The following is an 18,339-nucleotide window of genomic DNA, read 5'->3' as shown; positions in this document are numbered from 1 at the left end:
CAATTCTTTTTCTGTTACGTGGGCACCCCTGGCTACTTTCAGCCAATTCTGGAGTTTTCCCCTCTCTTTTGTTGTGAGCTTTCCAAGGTGGAAAGTGAAGGTGTGCTTGGACTTTTCCAAGCTCCGAGTGAATCTACGTATTCGTTTTATGGAGTTGAGAGTACATTATTATCTCCTCCCTAAAAATATCGAATGCATCTCAAAGAATCCATCTTTTATTAGAGAAAATCAAAAGAAAAAAAGTTATTCACGTCATTGTTATGTAAGTCTAATCAGTAACCTTGGAATCCGATGTATAGAAAGCACACTCAATATCAACCTCACCTCTTCACTTTCCCATCTACCCTTCCTCAAATTATCAAAATGACTTCCAGGTCAACACTAATTGCCCCTGTTCGATCCCTCCTGAACACACTCACAACCCCCAACCCCATCTCAACCATCACATCAACCTTCACCACCAAACCCGCTCCCATTGCTCACGAATATGGTCTTCCGCAATTGGCGCCCTTCCTTGGTCACACATACACAGGAATAGACGGCCCAGAAGGGATATCCGTCTATTTCGGGATTCTCGTCGAAACTCTCGATATCAAGTCGATGACTTTTGAGCCCGAATCCAATTGGCTCGTTGACGATACCAATATGGCAATCTGTCTGCGTGGAAGTGCAAAGTTCATTTGGCGCCAGACGGGCCAGTGGTGGGATGAGACTTTTATTTATCGAATCGTGCTTGCAAAAGACACGAGCGAAGATGACGATAAGCGGGACCAATACTTGGTTTCGGAATACAAGGTTTGGGCTGATACCGGGGCGGCGTATCTTGCTCGGACTGGGGGTTTACACCGAGAGAGCCACTGAATATTGTACAGAAAGAGAACATTGGAAGTCTTGGATGTTCATGATATTTTCCATCAAGACACTTCTTATACCCTTTACTGTTCCGGGTTGTTTCGCACCCAAATGACCTTTAAATAGACACTGGATTGCCGCTGTTATAGTAACTAGTAGTAGTGCTGCCAACATTCCCATCCGCAATGAAAACTACATATTGGAAACCCACATCCTTTTCAACCACCCCCGCAAATCAATCGTATCCAAGAGCACCCGAAAACAGCTTTATCTCCCTTCAACAGTCTCCCAATCAATCCAACTAACATCCCCAAAAGTCCCCTTTTGATCCTGGAACACAAGCGCAGGCGTCGAATACTTAGCATACTCACTCTTCGTCAGCAAAGTATCAATGTCTCCATCAATTCTCCCCGTCAGATTAAATCCAGGTCCATAAGCCTTATACTCCGCCATAAGCGTAACATTCGCCTCGTACCGATCAACACCACTGGAGATCCAATGAGTGTACCCAGCAGGCAATATACTTCCATCTTCCCAGGTATCCGCAAAGATAGAGCGATGCTCCGAGTTCCAGGGCCGACCAAGCGAGCACTTGCCCAAGATATCGGGCGCAATGGACGAATTAGCCGCGGCAATATTGCTATCGACGACGTAGATGCCGTACTTGTTTTCGAAGGTGGTGTTCGTGCCTTTCCAGGCCGTGAGACCGCCGCCACAGCCCCGGAGCTTGATATCGGATGATTGGATCCAGCCTGTGCCGAAGCCGTAGAGGAAATCGGTCTCGCCGGCGATAATGCTCTTGTAGAAGTAGGCGTTTCCGAGCTTGCCGATGTAGATCTGGAGCAGAGCACACGGGTTAGATATTGTTCGTGTTTGTGTTTGTGTTTGGTCCAAATTCCCAATCAAGCCAATTAACTAAATAGATGAATCGCTGTCTGGTCCTTGTACTCACCGTGTCCTGGTAGGAATAAAAGCCGCAGTAGTAGAACCCGCCGTTCGCGCGACTGAACATCAAAGCCGCCGCCGGACCATCCGTATACGGCGCAAAATCATTATTGAAATCCACATTGTACACCCTGAAATTCTTGTTTCCGAACGGCGTATCGTCCGGTACCGCAAAGCCCGTTGTCCCCGAGCCAACGAGGCTAGCGTTCAGCGTCGGCGCCACGACCAGCACGCTGTACCAAACATTATCGATTGTGCCCGTGCTGTCCTGGTTCGCGGCGGCAAAGGACACGGTCACCTTGTTCTTTGTCGCGTCTGTGGCCGAGTCTGTCTCGCCCAGGATAGTGATGGGTCCTGCGCGGGTAACGTTTAGCTGCTCGACGTAGGTGCCCTCCAGGATGAGGATTGTTTGGGTCGAATCGTCATCTGGAAGGGAGTTGATTGCGCTCTGGACTGTTGTGTATTTTGCGCGCTTGTCGGTTGCTGAGACGAGGATTGTGCCTTCTGGGCAGTTCTGCGCGGAGCGTTGGCATTGGATGCGGTTTGATGAGCGTTTGGTGGTTATGGCGGCGGAGTCAACTTGGGTTGTTTGGGATAGAAGGCCCAGGAGGGGGAGGAGGAATGGTTTAAGACGCATTTTGCTTTTAGGTGCTCAATGGATGTGTGGTGGGTATAGTATTAGATGTATAAGAATCCAAGATTGAATCAGTTGGATAGGATTGTATAGATGGGCTTGTGGGATTGATTAAGCAGTAAGTAGCACTAGATGTAGCGAGTCTAGTAGCAGACAACCATGACACGAATAGAGAAAGTAGACTTCGGAAATCCCAACAGGCCTTTTATACTACATCGGACATCCGGAACTGCGCATTCCAAGAGCAATCTCGCCATGTGGAGGCGCATAACGGTGCAGACGGAAAATCTTCGAGCTGGAAGTCGAGCTAAAAAATAAGACTATGGCTGAGAGTGGGAATCATGTCCGTTTCGTAGATTGGAATAGGTTGGGAAGCTGGTGATAATCTCCGCATTTCCCCCACGAAGCTGGGGTTGAAGAAGCTTGTTCCTCTCTTCCCCGCGCATGGTGGAAAATCTCCGGGGAAATCTGAGCGATGTGGTTGGAGACGGAGAATTGGCCTTCCACCTGTAGGAAGCGGGGTTGATGCAATATGGGATACAGACTGTGCATGGAATTAATTTGAAAGCATCAAATGTGGGGAATTAGAGGGAATTGAACATCGAATAACTTGAAATAAATGCCATTTGTTGGAAATTAACTGAGTTGGGTTCTACATGTAACATGAGTATGAGAGACATCATACGACAACAACTCCTCTATTCTTAAGATCGGACTACATTCAAGTATCTCAACCAAACTAACAGAAACTTTTCCTTCTCACATTCAGATACGCATTAAAGCTTGAAATTAAACAGCAAGAAAATATTAGTACTAGATCCATCACAAGATAATTAATTACCCCTGCACCACCAGAACGACCCGAGGCTTTGTTTTTGCTCGAGGAAGAGATGAAAATCCCAAGCGGAAGATTAGCAAGGCATCTCGTTCTACCTCTGTGGAACTGTCACAAACTCCGACCCAAATTCACTCATTCCACCTTGCTCTTTCGTTGCGCCTCGTCGCTTGAAGAAGTACCACAACGCTCCAGCAATCAATGCGACGCCTGCCACACCTCCCACCACTCCTCCTGCAATAGGTCCAGCCTTGCTAGAAGATCCACCTGATCCGCTTGTACTCGTACTTGTGTTGGTTGGAAGGGTAGCCGTAGAGCTCGTCTGGATAGGGGTCGTCGAAGTCGAGGTCGAGGTTGCGGTACTGGCTTCAAGGAGAAAGAAATAATGTTAGTATACGAGACTATAAGGTCGTCGGCCAGGGAGATAGCAGCTGTTTTTTCTTACTGATTGTCGTGATAGTGTCATATTCCCGATATAGTGCGGTGGGGTGACCTCCCGGGAGACACCAATACGCAGTCTTGGACCACCCATCTGTTGATTGCGCATGTTGCTCGAATATAGTCACCGAGTCGCAGGTCATGGTAATGCCCTCCCAGCTACGGCAGAAGCCAATGATCAGCTTAATGCATATTAACAGTGTATGCGTCTCGTAATGTATCTTTACCAGTTGTATGTATAGTAGCCAGTATTCCCGTATGTGTCGGTCGTCTTAGCATTGAAAACCTGAATACTGCCTTCGAAACAGGCTGTTGGTACACCACATTGCGTACAAGAGGCTGGAAATGAACAGCCGGAGGTGGCGCAACAATCGACGAATGCGTCGTCTGGGCCACCTGCGACGAGGGTTTCGAGATTCGGGGGGCAGAACGATGCGGTTACTATAAGAGGATTTAGTACGAGCCAAGGTTGATATAGGGGATTCCAGTCAACTTACTTCCACCATTTGACTCGCTATACCAGCCCTTGAAGTTAACGCTGGTTAAAGAGAAAAGAGTGACTGTAGAAGTTGTCACGTCAGAAGTGGTCGTCATTTGTCAGGTTGAAGAACTAGAAGGCCTAGTCTGAAGAGCAGATTAGAATAGATCCTTCCTGCCAAGCAAGCATTGCTCTGTTGTAAATCCACTTACTCTGCAAGTCAGAATGTTTTTGCCACCGAATCTCACGATAGATAGAAAGTTGATGAGGCTGACTAGTAGATTTCGATCTTGAGTTACTCGATTATAGGGTATCTTGACAAGACAAATTCGAAGCGCCCATACATCCTCTAGTATCTAAGAGACAATGAAGGAGAGAGATTTTCGATCTATCTTGGAATCAGAATCAAAATCAAAAGACCCTCTCACAGGGTCCATGGTCATGCTGGGCACGCCAAATGAAAAAACAGCTCCAGCCGCTCTTATCGATGCATTTCAGTCTACCTGAATCGGGTCTAGTCAGCCCGTATTGCAACTCCTTTAGGGCAATGATGTGACAGTTTTATCCACTAGGGATTGTCTTACGGTAGCGCAAATCAGGGCTGAAGGATCAAGGTAATTGTACTCTCCGTAGCGTTGTGTCACAAAAGGGGTTTGGGGGTCCAGTTCGAGCGTTCATCTCGTGGGTCTCCTCCATGTGTGCTCCCGACTATATTCCATAGAGTACCAACGGGGGTCTACTCTGTAGTTTAGATCTCTCGTCTTCTATGAAAACTTGAAAAGGATTCAGGCTCTGTTCTCCACATTTGAATAAAGTTGATCCGTCGAACTCAATCAAGCGGCACACCTGTTCTCCCGTAAGCACTACGTCTCAGCCAGGCGCCCTAGTTTAGAATGGATCGTATTGCCCCATAGGCCCCATAGGCCTCGCTTAGCCCTGACATAATGTTCATCTGAGTCTAAATACCTTTAAAAGAGTCAGTCTCAATCTCATTCCAAGTTGAGTAACGTCATCTCTCAAAAGACCATTATCGTAGACGGGATTATTGGTGTTTAAACAAGAACTTAGATCAACCGCCACGTTCTATCGCAAAATAATCCAAACCCCACATGCAGCGTCCTAGTCTGCCATGAAAATAGAAACAAGCACATGCTGTACTCCGTACCAAGATACGAAACCAACCCCCACACAGCCTCAACATCCTAACCCGACAATCGCACATGCATCCTTGAAATCTCCCAGCTTCACAAACCCATCAGCCCATGCCCTAATAACAGACCCCGTAAAGCCCTCGCACCAACCATCACCATAACCATCACCCCTATACACCCCTCTCTCCTACGTGTGTATAACCATGAGCGCATCCACCGACCCCCAAGATCCCAGCAACGAAAACACGCTCTTCGCCGCAATCAAACACACGCGACAAGAAATCGACGAAGCCCGCCGCCTCTACGACCAAAAGCTCACCCTCCTAACACCCCCAGACCAAGCCTGGATCACACGCGTGATCTCAGAAACCGAAAATGCCGCCAACTCCATCTCCAGACTCCTAGAACCCGCCCGCATCGAGCGGGAAACCCGCGCGGGCAAGCTGAGCGTGGCAACCCGCTTGCGCTGGGCACTGGGCGATGGACAGAGGGTGCGGGATCAGTATGCGCATATGAATATCTGTCACCAATCTCTAGTCACGGCTATAGCCTTTCTCCACAATCGCGCGCCGATCCCGGTTGTGATTGGGTCGTGGGGTCAGCCAGCGCATCCGCTGGAGGAGGAGCAGTGGCCAACCAGCGCGCCGCCGGCGTATGACCTCAATCAGGTTTTGACGTGGAGGGGGTCTAAGAGTTGGAGGCGGGTTCAGCCCCCGAAGAAGAAAGTCGTCGAGCTGGAGTAGCTTATTTTTTATTGTTTTTTATTTGGCTTTGGGGGGTTTGTGGTGGGTTGCTTGTTTTGAAAAGGGGCGCTATGATGGATGTGGGATTTGGCTTTTTTTTTCCCACTTCCGGTTCAGGGACTAGGTTGTGGGCTCGACCCTTATTATCTTATTATTGAGCTTCTCCAATTATATGCTGGAATGATGGATCGTGGTTTGGGGGAAATATCCTAGCGCCATGTGACTCTTTTGGTCTATATCAGAATTCCGCGACACGAGGAGCCAATTACACCGATAGGTTGGTGCGCAATAAGCAAGGCCAGGTTCATCCTTCCATATCACAAGGTCTGCGTGTACCTAATTGGCCTTCCTATCAGCCTTGGTGCTCACAGCCGGGATTCCTACGAAGGCCTTGGGATATTTCCCGTTTCTCTCGGGGGGTTTCAAATGCACTGAGTCGTAAAGATTATCACAATCCATCCATCTTCTATATTCCAACTGGCGAGGGAGAGAGAGAGAGAAAGAGAGACAAAGGCTCCCAAACCCGCCGCCATGAACTCCGAAGCCTGGATTCCGGATTTCGTGGTGGCCGTGGACTTTGGAATGACATGTACAGGTTCGTGCTTCTCCCCTCTCATCTCTCGCCACCCCACGACACACAATTAATCCAAACCCAATGACACCCCAGGTGTCGCCTACTCCTACGCACCAGACTGGCCCAGCCCCAAAGCCCTCCAACAATGGCCAGGGATAGGCAAAACAAACCTAGCCAACAAAGTCCCCAGCCAATTGATCTACCACCCCGATTCCAGCGTCGTACGATCCTGGGGCTTCCAATGCATCGCAGAGCGCGATGCGCCAGAAGTCGACATCAAGCAGGACTTCAAGCTCAATCTAGATCCCCAATTCAACGACACCCGCCCCGATGTGCCGACCTGCCACGACGCTATGCGCTGGTTCCAGGACTACATCCTGTGCATCTACCGCTACGCGGTCACGCATCTCGCGCGGGGGTTCCCGCGCTTCATGTCCCGCCGCGTGGAGTTCATCTTCAGTGTTCCGACGACATGGAAGGATCCGCGGATGGTTGCCCGATTGCGGGAGTCGGTTATTTTGAATTCGCCCATGCACAGGGCCACTATAGGGTTGACGGAGGCGGAGGCCGCGGCCGTGTATGCTAGTGGGCATCACTATCAGAAGGATGATGTGATTCTGATATGCGATGCTGGCGGCGGTACGATGGATGTTAATATACTGAAATTGCTCTCGGTGCCGGGGGAACCGACCGTGTTTGCGCCGCTCGGCTTAGTTGAAGGTGAGATGGTGTCCAGTGCAAGGAGGAGTGCACAGTTCTGAGTGCTGGTCAAACTGACTTTTGGCCATGTACCTAGGTGAGGCGAGTGGGTCTGTGATGATCGATATAGGAGCCCACCAGCTCCTATGCGACAAGCTGGAGCAGATCAGTACTGTGCTGCCACTTCCGGCTCGCGAGCTTGCGCGCCAAACGTTGGAGAATGGGTTTGAAGATTATAAGTGCTCCTTCGGAGCTGCGGGGTCCAAGGCGGAACCGTTGCTGCTTGCAATACCGGGCTTAGACGAAGGCTCCAGCTTCCCCGGCATCGGCATTGAGAAGGGCTTGATTGCATTTAGCCAAGAAGAGCTAAAGGGACTCTTTGATCTGCGCGTCAAGGAGATGCAGGGTCTATTGGATGAACAGATTCGTCGGCTGAAGCGAAGTCATCCGTTTGAAAAAATTGTCTGTTGACTCCCTTCTCTACAATCCGATCTGATCTGATCTGATCCTTGCCAACCTTTATAAAAGCCCATGGCTAACAGACCTGCCACCAATGACAGTCCTTCATCGTTCTTTCCGGCGGATTCGGCAGCTCACCGTATATAAGAAAAAGCCTCTGCGACAGATACGAGGATGCATACGCCATCACAAACGCCATGCACGTCCTGACAGTAGACGAACCGTACGTCTCAAACTCCTACTCACCCCGTCAAATCAAGATGCCTGCATGCACCCCAGGTATTCGTCCCGGCTGAGCTAACGCATCCTCCTACTTACTCCAGACAACTCGCCGTAGTCCACGGCCAAGTAATGAACCGAATCCACCAACTAAAACAAGGCAGCCACACCCTCCAATCACTCTTCAGCCGCGTCAGTTACGGCGTCATCTGCGACCAGCCGTACGATCCAAACCGGCACACAGGGGAAAGCGTCCGCCGCGACAAATTGGATAAAAGGATGTACGCGGTCCAGCAGATCGACTGGATGGTTCGACAGGTCTGTCTGCGCTACTCACCCACCCACTACACCGACGTTCATTCCAAACCAAACCAAACCCCCCTCCATTTCCATCTCCATTTCAAATCACATGCCAGCACTAAACTGACACACCACTGCGAGAAACAGGGCGACCCGGTCCCCCGCGAAGGCGTAACGCAAGTCTTCCGACGCAAGATCTACGCGCACGAGATGAACAAGCCCTGGCTAGCGCAGATCGTGATGTCGACGCTAGCGAAGGACAAGCTTCCGCAAAGCATGTCGCGGACCGGGGCGGATTTGATCTGTAATATTAAAGTTGATATGAGTAGTGTGGATCGGACGGCGAAGAATAGTCGCTGGTACCATCTCAAGGAGAAGTACTATGAGGCGGTGATTAATCTCAAGGTGATTGTGGGCCCGACGGACCTTCAGTTTGAGCTTTGGAATGTGAATGGGGGCAGGATTCGGGGCGAGACGCATGATCCTGTTAGTGTGGTGTGGGAGCCTGTGCAGGAGAAGATGGAGGATGTTAGGGAGGATGAGAGGAAGAGGGAGAAGCCGCCGACTGAGCTTGTGGGGTGGGAGCCGTCGCCTGCTGAGCTTGTGGCTTGACCTTAGTCTGACCTGCGGATGGGTGTTTGAGACCTCCTAGGTGTGTGTACAATGTAGTAGTAATGACAGAGGGATTATGATTAGCTATAAGGGAGACGGGAGGATTGAATCTCGAACAAGGGATCCTTGGATCAGATCTTCTTACCTTGATACGATTAGAATTACGATGGGATGAAAAGGATAAGTTATTAGAGAAACCCTTGTGATTTGACGAAGTACCACTATTAACGGCATACATACACGTAGAGAAAGAAAACTCGTCTCTGTCCAACAAAAGCAAAATCAGAGAGCAAGGGGTAAAAATGGAACACACAAAAGTCTATAATACGGGGTAAAGAAGAAGAAAAAAAAAAGACACAGGAACCCGGCCTCTTTTTTTCCCACGTGTGCATGTCCAGATAATGGCAACGACATTGTGTAAGTATGTAGCAAGGGGATCAGATAAAGGAAATAAAAGAAATTAATTGATCTCGGTCCAGTATCGAGCTCAGAAAAAAGAGATTTCAGGGGCGAATAATCTATTCGTCCTCCTCAACATCCTCAACACGAGCACCAATGGTGTAGCGAGAGTTACCCTCACGGTCAGTGGAGTGCTCAATGGCCAACTTGGAGAGGTGGGCAATCATGTTCTCGATCTGGGTGTCAGCCTTGGAGCGGGTCTTGCGGCCAAGGTTGTCCAGAGCGGGGATGATGGTGAGGATGTAGTAGACCACGGCGATGATGACAGTGACACCGATGGAGTAGGCCCAGATGACAACGACGGTGACGATGTCAACGTTGTTGTTGTGGGAGAATCCGTAGGAGGCAGGGTCAGCGGGGTGGGTCTGGGTCCAGTCACCCAACCATCCGAAGACAGCGAAGAGAGTGGCGAGGACATCGACGACGAAGATGGCAATAACCAACTGCCACGAGGGCCAGGTCTTACCACCACGGGTGACGAAGATCAACCAGTTCTCAGTAAGGGCAACCTCGAGGAAGAGGATCTCCTGAGGAGAACCCCAGTTCTGGATGATACCACCGTCAGACAAGAAGAGGGAAGCACGGACGATCCAGGTAGCGGCAGCAAGGAGAACACCGAGGACAACGGAGATGACCCAGATCTTGGGCAACTGCCACTCGACGGGGCGAGCCTCGAAGTGAGCGTTATCGTAAGCGACGGCAATGGTGGCAAGATCAGCGAAAAGAGCGATGAAGACAATCAGGTCGGAGCGGATGGTCTCCTCGATGATAAGCATGGAAGTAACCAGGTAGATCTCCAAGTGAAGACACAGGGCAATACGGTACTGGATGTAAGCCTTCATACGCTGGAAAATCTGGCGAGCAAGCTTGATAGCATCGACAATGGTGGAAAGACCGGGGGCAAGGAAGACAATATCGGCGGCAGCCTGGGCAGCCTCAGTGGAACCCTCGACGGCAATACCACAATCGGCCTTCTTGAGGGAAGGAGCATCGTTAACACCGTCACCAGTCATGGCAGTCAAGTGACCACGCTGCTGGAGCATCTCAACGACCTGGTACTTGTGCTCGGGGAAGACCTCAGCGAAACCATCAGCCTTCTCAACGAGGTCGTGCTGGGCGGAACCAGCGAGACCACCGTGGATCAAACGCTCAGAGTCGTAAACCTTGGTACCGAGAGCAAGCATCTTGCAAGTCTCCTTGGCAATAGCGATGGCGTCACCAGTAAGCATCTTGACGGACAGACCGAGAACCTGGGCCTCAGCGATGGTGTGGGCGGTATCCTCACGGGGGGGATCGAACATGGGGTACATGCCCAACAACTGCCAGGGCTCACCCTCCTTCTGGACGGCAACACCAAGGGAACGGAAACCACGGCGAGCGAACTCAGTAGCCTTGTCACGGTAGAGCTTGGCCTCCTCCTCGGAGCACTCGGACATGTTGAGGATAGCCTTGGGGGCACCCTTGGCACAGACGTAACGGACACCATCGCAGGTACAGATGGTGGTAATGCGCTTGGAGACGGGGTCGAAGGGAGTGTACTTCTCGGTAACCCAGTTGCGGGAGAGAATCTCACGGGCCTTGGGGTAACGACGGAGGGTAAGGACGGTGACCTTGTCAATGGGGTCGAGGTTCTTGATGTTGTGGGAAGAGGCAATGGCAGCAACGGCGAACATCCAGTTGACATCAACACCCTCAGCGACGTAGGGCTCACGGATGGAGAGCTGGTTAGCAGTGAGAGTACCGGTCTTGTCAGAGCAGAGAATGTCGACACCAGCGAGGGACTCAATGGCAGTGAGCTTCTGGACAATGGCCTTCTGCTCGGCGAGGTAGGCAGCACCGACAGCGAGGGTAGTGGTGGTAACGACGGGGAGACCGACGGGGACACCGATGATCAGGAGAATAAGAGTCCAGTGGAGCAAGTTGTTGTCGGAACCCTCGGGGGTAGCGATCTTCAAGTGACGGTAGAAACCACCGATCCAGGCAGCGAGAATCCAGAACATGACGAGAACGAGGAGGGAGGTACCGATGTTGTCCATGACAGCCTTGAAGTGACCCTGGTCCTTGGCACCCTGCACGAGAGCAGCGGTCTTACCGACGAAAGACTGGCGGGCAGTGGCAGTGACAATACCGTAGGCCTTGCCACGCTTGCAACCAGTGGTGTAGTAACAGACATCAGCCATGTACTTGTCGACAGCGAGAGATTCACCAGTGATAGCGGACTGATCACAAGCAATGAGGGAGACACCGGCGTGAGCCTCACGGCGCTCATCCTCATCCTCATCCTCGTCCTTCTCCTTGAGGGTGTCGTCGTTGGAGTTGAGCAAGAACTCCTTGTAGTTCTCGAACATCTCGGGCTTCTCGTAGTCACAGATGAGGCGGACATCGGCGGGGATAACCTGACCTTCCTCAACAACGACAATATCACCAGTAACAAGTTCACGGGCAAGGATCTCCTCCTCAGCACCATTGCGGATAACCAGAGCACGCATAGCGATATCTCCCTTGAGGGAAGCGACGACATCGGCAGCCTGCTTCTCCTGGTACCAACCAACGAGAGCGTTCAACAAAAGAATACCACAGATAACACCCAAATCGATCCAGTCACGCAGACCAGCAGCGAGGAGGACAGCAAGTTCCATAACTAGAGAAGAAAGAAATGGGTTAGAATAAAGATGGAGATGATGATGAGACGCGTCAATTGCTTGCAATTGACGCTTCTCATGGTAGGGAAATCGAAATACTCACCATAGAGAATAGGACCACGGAAGTAACCGATGAACTGAACGAAGATGTTGGTCTTCTCGGTGACCAACTCGTTCCAACCACACTTCTTGCGACGGGGCTCGATCTCGTTGGCGGACAGACCGGCACGGAGATCAGTCTCCAACCAGTCATCAGGAGCCTGCCAGTCACCATCGACGGTGTCACCCTTTCCAGCTCCGAACTTGTACCAGGGGCGCTTGGCCTCCTTCTCAGAGACAGCGGCGGCACTGGAGGTAGAACCACGACGGCCATCGCGGGCAGTCGAGATGTAACGGTTCAGGGCCGAGTACTCGTCGAGGTTTCCTCCATCGTTAATGTCGGTCTGGCGCTCGTGGCGTTCACCGTTCTCCACGTCGACAGCATAGGAGATCCTCCGCTCGGACGTCGCGTTGGTAGTAGAAGCCATAGTTGCTGCTTCGGCTCACAAAGCCTTTCGGAACTCAACGATATGAGCTGATGCAGACACACAGGCTAGGAATGACGCGAGACGGAATGTTCCTATGAGAAAAAGAAAGAGAAAAAAGAAGAACGATTGTGGGTGAGGAAGAGGGAGTACTTTATAATACGGGGGACAATGAGTGGAGGTGGGCAAACGAGTAAAGTGAGGGAACGAGAAGTGGGTTTTTTTTCTTGGGGAGTGGATACTGTCCGTGTTGGAAAAAAGGAAAAAAGAGAAAAAGAAAAAAAGAAAGAAAAATGAAAAATTGGAATTTTTCCTGAATAGGGAATTAAAAAACCCAAAAAACCAAGACCTTGGAAAGTTGAAAAAACAAAAATATAAAAATCGGAAATAATAGAAAGCGGATTGAAGAGATTGACCTTAGGGGGACCCGAAATCCCGTGTTTGGCTGCGGAAGGGTATACCTTCTTGGTACCTGGTTGCTGGGGGAAAGCATGTACCAGGACCCACTCTGCTCTATGTTTTTTTTTTTCTGTTTTTTCTGTTTTTCATGTTTTTTATCCGTATTTTATCTGGTCTTTTTGGTTTTTTTGGTTTTTCCCCTTTCCATGTTTTGAATTCAGGCGATTTTTGACTTTTTCCTCTTTCAGGATTCTTGGATTTCGGATTTTCCTGGTTATTGCATTATAGTATGGTAATTCGTCTATCATCTGTTAACCCCTTCTATATCGGAAGCCTTATGGCGGTTATTTGGTTGGTTTGTTTTTTGCCCTTTGATAGTACTAGTACAATCTGATTTCTTGTTCTATCGCGGTATCGGAGACCAACCGTAGCATGCGATCAAGTGGAGAGCTTAATGAACTAAACTTCTTTCAGGACGCGTATAGCTAACTAGTACATGGCAGAAAAAAAAAAGGTAAGCCAAAGAACGAGAGAGAAAAAAAAAAACTCTTCTCCGTATTCTTCTGTATTTGACAATACCCCGATACCCCCGATAACCCAAGCAAAGCAACCAAAAGCACCAACAATATGCGACCGGCACTGCTCTGCCGAGCTTGGCCTCCACACCCAAACTCGGTATGGATCGGTACGTATGGTACCATCCTCGTTTTCTAGCCTTGCCGAGAGCGGTTGCCCCAGTTCTGCGACCAGCTTCACTATGCGCGATTTTTGTTAATAGAAGCAAGTAATTTCCTGACTATTCGATTCCCCAAGACCAATTGCCTCCCGATAAAACACTATCATGAAAAAAAATTAAACGAGAAGCCATTGGCGACATTGGATCAATTAATGCCAATGCAAATCGCAAATCACAAAATGCACATTACATACTGGTATAGAACACGGAGAATTAATCTCAAGAATTCGAAAACAGGTTAAGAAAAGCTAAATATCAAATGCAACTATGCAGGCTTGTGTATAGTGTACTTCGGGGTATGTTTCGAGGGGACAAAAATAATAACATAACAAAATCCCTTGCAGGGGCATGTTCCTTCATTGAGAGAGATGGCCCGAGAAGATAGCACATCCAAGTACCTGGTACCTGCCAGATGATTATTAAAAAATTATTTGCCCATACAATCCCATATACTCCTAGGTACTCATTTCCTTTCCCCGTTTCTGGCTATACTCTTTCCATTTGCGGGCCAAATCAATCTACATAACAAAAGAAAATAGAACATCTACTACAATAAATAACCATATGACGAAACTCCCATCTCTCATAGCAAGGGGCACCGCAAGCAGCCAAGACCATCCAGATATGTATGCCAATGCTGTACAGATTCCCCCAGCATACCACGGGCCAACCGACAAGAGTACCCAATCCAGTATAGAAAATTCGTACAATCAACGGTAGATCGGGTAAATTGGGGTCCAAGAAGAGAAAGAGCAAAAAAAAAAAAATGAAAAACAACTGAAAAATAAAATAAAATAAAAATCTGCCATTATGTCATAGGCTTGAACAAGAAGGAAGTGACTGGAACAACTCACCTTACTCTCAATATCCATTATTGACACGGCCTAATCTCATTACCGCCACTCCCTCTCGCCCAAGCTGCCCCCTTCGTATCTCATCAACCATGGTCGATCGTTCCTAATGGCTGGGGCCCCTGGCCCTCGTGGAGATGGCTCTTGTCCCCAGAAGCGTCATTTAATTCGGCGCACTTGACTGGCCTGTCGGACCGTGAAGTGTCCCCACTAAGCCGCCTAGTGTGCGACCGAGTCGGCATGGATCGAATCACCGGTCGCAGCACAACCGACGATGATTTCATCGACTGAGCTGATCGGCGTACTCGCTTTTTTCCGCTGTTTTCCCTCCCCCAAGCGACGCTGATTATTGCTGTGCGCGGAGGGGGAAAGTGAAGGGGGGGCAATTCCAATTCAATTCGGCCATCTTGTTGAAATCGGTTTAGTTCCAATTAACTAGCTGTGTTCTCTTTTTTTTTCGTTCCAGCTGTGACACCATCGTGATACACTTGCACCTTTTTGGGAGGGTTCTTTTTGCGCGGCCCCTGAGATTTTATTGCATTACGCGATGGAGTTGTAATTGTAGTTGGGCTGGACCGAGACGTGATGGTTGATGGATCGGGTAGTTACCCGGGGCCTCGCGGAGGAACTTGAAGCGACGGTCACATCTACGAAAGTCATTACTTAGGAGTATCACGGATCCTTCTTTTTGGGTAGACGAATGAACGCCCTACGATTTACAACCTTATATGCGTTTTTTGGTTTTTGTTTCCTCTTTTTTTTCCCTTTGATCCCCTTTTCTTTACTTCTATTATTTCCTCCTATGCCGTAAATCATCACGTAGCTTGAAGATCGTCTGACATTATGCGTGGCTAGCCATGTCTTTTTGCCGTCCAACAGGGAATAATCCCGGTTTCGAGAGCATGCAAGCTTTTCGGGGAGCGCGGGAGACTTGAAATTGTACCGAGTAGATTGTAGATGTAGACTACCATTCATTGGCTCGATCCCAAGTCCCTGCGGTCGGATTGGTGAATCCTGCATGACCAGCTCAACAAGCCTGGATGTACATGTACATACCCCAGGTTTCTTGGGTCAGTTCCCCAGATGTTACTTGGGTCCTCCAGATATTCCTACTGAGTTTTTTGAGAGAGTTGGAATGCCATGCTTAATACATATAGCTCTATGTCTATTGGCCCCCGTTAATTCATTGTTGCTCTCGATTGACGTTTTCCCTTCCAACCTTGGAACCTTGAAAGGTTAGTTGTTGCTACTACTCCTGTGAACATAGTACACGCACAATATATGTATCCAGCCCTGGACGGGCTGGAGCAACATTTACATGTATTATTATCAACAAATCGATCATACATCCAATATTAAATATCTACCTAGTATCTACCCAGTACACACCCGTCCTTACGTACTCTTCTTTTCACATTTTCAAGATTAATCATCGCAATCGTATTTCACATTTACTCGTATAGCATTGAGCCGTCATCATAATGTAACCAATATAGCTACATCTGTCCAATCTCGGTCTACCCGAGTAGGTTAATCCCCGGCGCTTTCCGCGGCTGACATGCTATGAACATTTGAAGCTAAAGAAACTACCTATAAACGGGGAGCCAATCGAAACGACTCGAATAATTTTGCCGGAGCACAGGAGTCCATTCAAATGTAATCTGTACATTCCAAGATGTATCCGTGTATGTGAGGCGAAAAGTGACCTCGGGAACATTGAAATTAATGGAATTGATTGATTGATCGTCTAGATAACTTGACTACAATTGTATGTAATGCCATATACTCCGTACTGTGCAGGGCGGGTCAGACTCATTTTGAACCAGTACCTCAAGCTTACAATTGGAGCCCTGGAGAGCTCGGCAACCATAGCTCCCCCTCGACGATAGCTCCATCAAGAAAGGTACCATCAGAAACTAGCGCTCCAAGCTACCCAAGCTTGCCAGCCGCTGGCGCTCCTCAAATCTCCAAGATACTCCAGCCTCCAAGACATAGACCAATAAATGCTTGGGGCCAAACCAAATCCAACCAAGCCAAACCCGGGAAATCGACCGCTTCTGACCTTCCCGGACAAGCACTCGCGATGAGTGGAGATCTCAAAGGGGCCCTAGACCGTATTGGGCTGGTGGGTTAAGAGAAGAGCTCTTTGACCGAATTCCAAGCCCAGGGGAGACGGGATTTCCCCGACCAAACTGCGACGCGACTTTCTTGCAATGTGTACACTCTACACTAGTAGCGGCGCTTCGTCCCCCTGAAGCCCCGTGCGACTGAATCATAAACGTAAGGCAATCATCTCGGTGCCAATTGAGTTATGCGATCAGAATTGAATCCCGGGGGATTCTCGCCCGTTTTTGATGGGAAACACGTCAGCCAAGGGATTTTGGTGTCTTTATTTCTTTTTTCTCTTTTTTCTTGTTCTTTTTGGGGCGGTTCGATCCTGGGGTTTTTTCTACTCCAGATCCATTGGATTGGTGATTTCCAGGGCCTGCATAAGTACCCCTTGTTCCTCTTATTGTGTGATGGTTATTTTATCTGTCTATACGGGTTTGACTTTTTCTTTTTCTTGACTTAAATTTTTTTTTTAAAATTTGATAGCGGATCCTTTGAGCGATTCGCTGGATTTGTTATACGGAGTTTCCGTTGCAGCTGCAGAGTGGGGAGCTCTAGCAAATGCAGCGCGAAATTGGCGCGTGAAACGAAACGTCGAGAATTCCCGACGCCAGAGTACACCCCCCACGCGCGACCTGTGGTACGAGTTCCACCTCAGATTGTACGAGATAAATTATATGTTAGATAGTATACTCCAACTAGCCGGGCTTTCTCTCTCTATATTGTTTTCTGATATATCAAACATTAATATCCCATGTAACACGCTCAACCTAGGTTGAGCCTTGATTCCTGAAACTAGAAAAAAAAAATAGATTAAATCGACTTAATCTACTCTGTAGGCGTAAAGGATTCCGATGGGCAGGATTTGCGACCGTGCAGGACTCAAGTATGATCTACATGCAAAGAAGAACACGGTCTAGCCCCAAGCACGCGCCGAATAAGATATCACACTGGCGATCGCCGGCATAGCACTTGAGTGCCATGTACCTGTACATACACTTTCATGTGGTGATGGACGATGGCTTGATGAACTGCGTCACACATCTCACGTGTAGAGTGTACATGGTAGAACTTGGTGCACAAGCCACCAGCCAAAGTTACCGGATCTGATGTGTCTTTCCCGGAAGACTGGGTTTTTCTCTCGGGCCTTTCAGCCTTGGAGAGGGCGCCGCTGATGTCGAATCTGCGGGTTTAGTTTTGGTCTGGGGTGGAAAGCACGGGGACCATGCAACAAAATGCCTCAATGGAGACCATCCACTGCAGGATTTCTGGGTGCCCTGTTTGCCACGAACATGATTTGGAGAAAAGAAAATAATAAAAAAAAATTAAGAACTCAGTTATGAAAAACCTTGAGGGCAGAATGGGGAATTAATTGCCACCCGCAAAAAGAACGGTGTAAAAAGGTCGGGTTGTGTCGCGTGTCGATGGACTCTAAATTCCCCATGAAGTGGGTTATGGGGCAATTCCTACTGGATCTGTAGATAGTTTATTTCGATTTCACATACAAATTGATCATTGAATGGATTTTTGGGTGGTTCTCACCGAATCCACTTTTTGGAGAACGAACCAAAGGCGGTGAGACGGTGTGGACTGTAATGGAGCACAGCAAAGTGCGTGTGTCTAAGACAGGTATTCGAGACGTCTTCTAGAAGCCTTCTCTTCCGGTCGGTTCCATGGTTA

General features: G+C 49.0%; 6 protein-coding genes across 6 annotated transcripts; 3 read left to right on the top strand and 3 right to left on the bottom strand.

The window, feature by feature from the left end:
- Positions 1 to 363: 363 nt before the first annotated feature.
- N7466_006074 (uncharacterized protein) lies at positions 364 to 861 on the top strand (the record flags this gene model as incomplete). The annotated part of the gene is made up of 1 exon (XM_057165471.1): positions 364 to 861. One exon carries the CDS (start codon positions 364 to 366, stop codon positions 859 to 861), a length of 498 nt encoding a protein of 165 aa, XP_057021070.1.
- A 258-nt stretch (positions 862 to 1,119) lies between these two features.
- On the bottom strand, positions 1,120 to 2,434 carry N7466_006073 (putative pectin methylesterase; the record flags this gene model as incomplete). The annotated part of the gene is made up of 2 exons (XM_057165470.1): positions 1,120 to 1,689; positions 1,805 to 2,434. 2 exons carry the CDS (start codon positions 2,432 to 2,434, stop codon positions 1,120 to 1,122), a joined length of 1,200 nt encoding a protein of 399 aa, XP_057021069.1.
- Positions 2,435 to 3,520: 1,086 nt separating this feature from the next.
- On the bottom strand, positions 3,521 to 4,298 carry N7466_006072 (uncharacterized protein; the record flags this gene model as incomplete). Its single annotated transcript, XM_057165469.1, has 4 exons — positions 3,521 to 3,632; positions 3,780 to 3,863; positions 3,932 to 4,145; positions 4,202 to 4,298. 4 exons carry the CDS (start codon positions 4,296 to 4,298, stop codon positions 3,521 to 3,523), a joined length of 507 nt encoding a protein of 168 aa, XP_057021068.1.
- A 1,238-nt stretch (positions 4,299 to 5,536) lies between these two features.
- Positions 5,537 to 6,076, top strand: N7466_006071 (uncharacterized protein; the record flags this gene model as incomplete). Its single annotated transcript, XM_057165468.1, has 1 exon — positions 5,537 to 6,076. One exon carries the CDS (start codon positions 5,537 to 5,539, stop codon positions 6,074 to 6,076), a length of 540 nt encoding a protein of 179 aa, XP_057021067.1.
- Positions 6,077 to 6,607: 531 nt separating this feature from the next.
- N7466_006070 (Hsp70 family protein) lies at positions 6,608 to 8,939 on the top strand (the record flags this gene model as incomplete). The annotated part of the gene is made up of 5 exons (XM_057165467.1): positions 6,608 to 6,671; positions 6,744 to 7,370; positions 7,447 to 7,811; positions 7,910 to 8,031; positions 8,132 to 8,939. The coding sequence occupies 5 exons, from the start codon at positions 6,608 to 6,610 to the stop codon at positions 8,937 to 8,939; spliced, it is 1,986 nt and encodes a 661-aa protein (XP_057021066.1).
- A 518-nt stretch (positions 8,940 to 9,457) lies between these two features.
- Positions 9,458 to 12,567, bottom strand: N7466_006069 (uncharacterized protein; the record flags this gene model as incomplete). The annotated part of the gene is made up of 2 exons (XM_057165466.1): positions 9,458 to 12,039; positions 12,144 to 12,567. The coding sequence occupies 2 exons, from the start codon at positions 12,565 to 12,567 to the stop codon at positions 9,458 to 9,460; spliced, it is 3,006 nt and encodes a 1,001-aa protein (XP_057021065.1).
- Positions 12,568 to 18,339: the final 5,772 nt, after the last annotated feature.

The sequence above is a fragment of the Penicillium verhagenii genome, assembly GCF_028828195.1.
Source record: "Penicillium verhagenii strain IBT 33310 chromosome Unknown utg000006l_segment0_segment0, whole genome shotgun sequence".
Lineage (NCBI taxonomy): Eukaryota > Fungi > Ascomycota > Eurotiomycetes > Eurotiales > Aspergillaceae > Penicillium > Penicillium verhagenii.
Note: the sequence above shows the minus strand (reverse complement) of the source record. Positions and strands in the feature narration are given on the sequence as shown.